Source organism: Capsicum annuum, unplaced genomic scaffold (genome assembly GCF_002878395.1).
Source record: "Capsicum annuum cultivar UCD-10X-F1 unplaced genomic scaffold, UCD10Xv1.1 ctg5339, whole genome shotgun sequence".
Classification (NCBI taxonomy): Eukaryota; Viridiplantae; Streptophyta; class Magnoliopsida; order Solanales; family Solanaceae; genus Capsicum; species Capsicum annuum.
This window is the reverse complement of record NW_025861504.1, coordinates 1-4,371: the sequence shown is the minus strand read 5'-3', so window position 1 is coordinate 4,371 and position 4,371 is coordinate 1. Positions and strand designations below refer to the sequence as shown.

Here is a 4,371-nt window from a genome sequence, read left to right as displayed (position 1 = left end):
ATTTAGAAGCTCTTATTCTTTTATGATTCACTTTGAAATGTTATTGCTTCCTTTATTGAACAATAATAATCATGAGAAGCTCAATTGTTACATTAGCAATACATCCGAGTTTAAGATTTTTAATTGTTGCTTTCATATTTCATTGTTTTCTCTCACAAGATATTTCATGAAAATAGTGATGATTTTAACATTATTAATTTTTATTATATGTCAAATTTTTGAACAAACTCGCAGCATATGATTCAAAAACAACAACAACAAAAAAACTTGCGAGAATTGATTTAAATTCCAAAAATGCATCGTTATTCTGATTGAAAAAACATCATACAAATAATAAATGAAATTAAACAAATTAACTTATTAATATATGAAAAATAAAAAGTGACATAATGTAGGAAAAAATAATATTCTTTCATATCTTAAAATATAAGAACATGCAAATCCATAAAAATCCAACTATCTTTACTTTCGTAATATTTAATACGGAAAAGGGCCTAAAATATCCTTTAACTATCCGAAATGGTGCAAAAATGCCCCTGTCTATCTATTGAAATTGAAATGCCCTTGATGTCTACCTATTGGGTCCACTTTGTCCTTTATTTTAACAGATTAATTTATCCTCAATTCATTAATGACGTGACTCTTTCTAATTGGCCAACTAATAATTAATTTAATTAATTAATAATCCAACTCTTTAAACCTGACCCAAAACCCATACAAACCTAATAATCCAACCCGTTTAGTATGAATTTCTATTGGGATAATAACAAATATAATTCTAAAGAATCTAAACGGTTTATTTTTTGTTTGTATCACCTCTAATCAGGAAAAGAAAAAAAATTGGGTAGTAAGCTCTTTCAAGAAAGTAGCAGTTATTTCATGAACCTGATATGGAAGTACAGTTGCATTTTCGCATTGCTTTAACCTGTTGGTTACAACAGAAACAACTAGTAGTATAAGCGTATACGAGAACAACCAATTAGGTCACTTGGGCCAATCTCTCAGAAAACCACACAACTGCTCCTGAGAGACAGACGAAAGCACAAAACAACTATTCCATGGGAGCGTCCTATTGACATGGAATGGCACGCAAACATTACCTCTACCTCAAAGGTGAGATAGAGAGGTTATTTTCGATTATTAGATTTGGATGGGTTGTGGGTCATTCTCTCTCAATTCTCGCTCTCCCTTCACAGTCTCCTCTCTATCCTCTCTCAATTCTCACTATTACAGTGTGGGTGTGCGGGTTTTTGGGTGTCTCGATGAGCTGGTGTGTGTTTTCAGACTGCGTATGTGTGTTTCCAGTGACGATGGAGTGGAATCCTTCTATTACCCCATTAGTGTGTGAATTATGAATGGAAATTGGCGTCTTCTGAGATGGTGAGCTCTCTGTGTGTGTACGTTGGTGAGAGGGTGGTGAGAGGTTGAAGATGAGTCCTTTCTCTATTAATTGTGAGCTTCCTAAAAATGGATGATAATCTCCATCTAATGTGATCTGTGTCCACTGAATTGAGTGTTGAGTGAGGAAGATCGTCCTCTGTGTATGTCCATTTTTTTTAATGTTAATGAGTTGGATTATTAATTAATTAAATTAATTAATAGTTGGCCAATTAGAAGGAGCCACGTCATTAATGAATTGAGAAAAAATTAATCTGTTAAAATAAAGGGCAAAGTAGACCCAATATGGAGATATTAAGGGCATTTCAGACCCAATAGGTAGACGAAGGACATTTTTGCACCGTTTTGGATAGTTCAAGGACATTTTTAGGCCCTTTTTCGTATTTAATATGATCAATTCAAATGAATTTATTATTACTTTTGAAAAAGTAAAGTCATTAAACAACAACAAAAGATTAAGAGCAAAGCGAAACAATGCTCTACAACTCCATATTTAAGATGAAACAAAATCAACTTCTATTGACTTGAGATAACTTCACAGTAGTTCTTTTTTCTCTATTAATCTCAGTTAATAATCTGGCGTATTCCAAAAAAATATATAAAATGATTGCTAAAGATGATAATTCATATTGTTTTAATCATTAAAGTAGAACAATATTATTATTATAGGAGATCGATTTATATTAAACATGTCATGTGTACACATCACATCTCCTACTTGTATTATCAAACTTCATTTATCGATCATCTTAATATTGATAAATAAAATTAAAGCTTCAATATTAGTTAACATAACTCATCTTGAAAATCATTAAAAAAAAGGAGCATAACTTTAATAAAATACCATGCACATAATTACTTCAAATTCACGGCCAAACAAACGAAGCGCCTTACTAATAATGCAAAATACTTCCTTAACTTTTAATAAATAGTCAATTATGATGATTTTTGTTTTGATGGATAAGACAAAGACAGTCTTTTTTCTCAAGTTTATCTCTTCCCTCTACCCCTACCTTACTTGAATTCAGATGTGGATATTGTATGAAAATCATTAGCTTATAATATGATCACCTAAGCAAGTAAGCTAATTTTCTCGTAAGAGACTTTAGCCGAGAGATTTTGAAATGAAACTATCACTCATCTGCATTGTAGTATGATCATCACTCACTTGCATATAAAATATGAAGATATTAAAAAGAATTTCTACCATGAAAAAGATGAATATGAAAAACACAATTAATAAATCCACCAATAAAGTTAATGATTAATAACAAAAGAGAGAGAGGGGGAAGCAAGCTTAACATTGAATGATATTGTAGGAGTATATATAAGAGTTGGTATACATAAAAGAGGTTTATAAGAAGTTAGAATTTCATTCCAACTCAAATTTCATTTAATATACAAATTCAAATAGATTGTTAATCTTTCTTATACTTAATGTCTTAAAAAATATCAATGTGATTTTCTTTAGATATATTTAAATTGAGATGAATTTTTAAAATCTAAGAAACTAATCCAAATATTTATTATAGGTAACAATAACGCAATAAAAAAGGAGCAAGTTGTTGCTGTCCTTATTCTAATCTAGTCTAGCAGCCACCATTTTTAATGATTAACAAGAATAAAATATGGCGCCGTATCCCAAAGACTATTAAGTAAATACAAATTTTGAGAAATGCATTTGCCACTTTCCAGAAGTTGAAACATGGCATCATCTATGGAAGCTAGTTTCTTCCTAGTTTTTCTACTGACTTTCTGCTCTTCTATATACAGTATTTTTTCCGCTACGACAACAGACTTAATCACTACGAATCAGTCCATCATAGATGGAGAAACTATTGTTTCATCTGATGGAACCTTTGAGCTGGGATTCTTCAGCCCCAGTGGTTCCTCAAATCGATATATTGGGATATGGTACAAGCAAATTCTTCGTTATGTCCAAACAGTTGTATGGGTCGCAAACAGAGAAAAACCACTCACCAATACATCTTCAGTCCAGCTGAAAGTAAACGCGCCAGGAATACTTGCTCTTCTCAATGAAAAGAATGAAAGTATATGGTCCACTAACACCTCAAGATCAGTCCAAAATCCAGTTGCAGTTCTCCTAGATTCTGGGAATCTTGTTGTTAAAGATGCAAATGATAACAATCCAGAGGATTTCCTCTGGCAGAGCTTCCATTTTCCAACTGATACACATTTGCCAGATATGAAGCTTGGCAAGAATTTTAAAACTGGCCATGAGCTTTACCTTTCAGCATGGAGGAATGATAATGATCCAGCTCCAGGAAAATTCACTCGTATCATTGATCCTACTGGATATCCACAGGATCTCACCAAAAGTGGCACAAATGTATTATACCGTATAGGACCATGGAATGGTTTACGATGGAGTGGAGCACCCATACCACTACTAACACAAAGCAGACTTTATACATTTCAATTTATTTTTAATAAGGATGAGCTTTACTTCATTTTTTCTCTCATTAATAACAGCTCGGTTTTATCAAGAATAGTCCTGAGTAGCAATGGTGATACACAACGCTTCATGTGGGTGGATCAGACAAAGAGATGGAATCTTCACTTCAAGTTACCTACAGACACTTGTGATGCATATAGCTTGTGTGGTGTGTATGGGAGCTGTGACATATATAGTGAACCTATTTGTGGATGTTTGGAGAAGTTTGTACCTAAATATCCACAACAATGGGAAAAGGGAGATTGGACAGAAGGGTGTGTTCAGAGGACACCCTTAGATTGCAACAAGGAACATGTATTTCTAAGATATTCTGGGATCAAGTTGCCAGATACTAAGCACTCTAAGTACAATAAAACGATGACACTAGAAGAGTGTAGGCAAGTATGCTCCGGGAATTGCTCCTGTACAGCTTATTCAAGTCTAGATATAAGCAATGGAGACAAAGGTTGCTTATTATGGTATGGGGAATTAATTGACATCAGAAAGCTGCCTGAAAG

General features: G+C 33.2%; 1 protein-coding gene across 1 annotated transcript; it reads left to right on the top strand.

The window, feature by feature from the left end:
* Nucleotides 1–3,018: 3,018 nt before the first annotated feature.
* LOC124893061 (G-type lectin S-receptor-like serine/threonine-protein kinase At4g27290) lies at nt 3,019–4,366 on the top strand (the record flags this gene model as incomplete). Its single annotated transcript, XM_047404193.1, has 1 exon — nt 3,019–4,366. A coding segment is annotated over exon 1 (1,263 nt), but the record flags the coding sequence as incomplete, so codon positions are not given.
* Nucleotides 4,367–4,371: the final 5 nt, after the last annotated feature.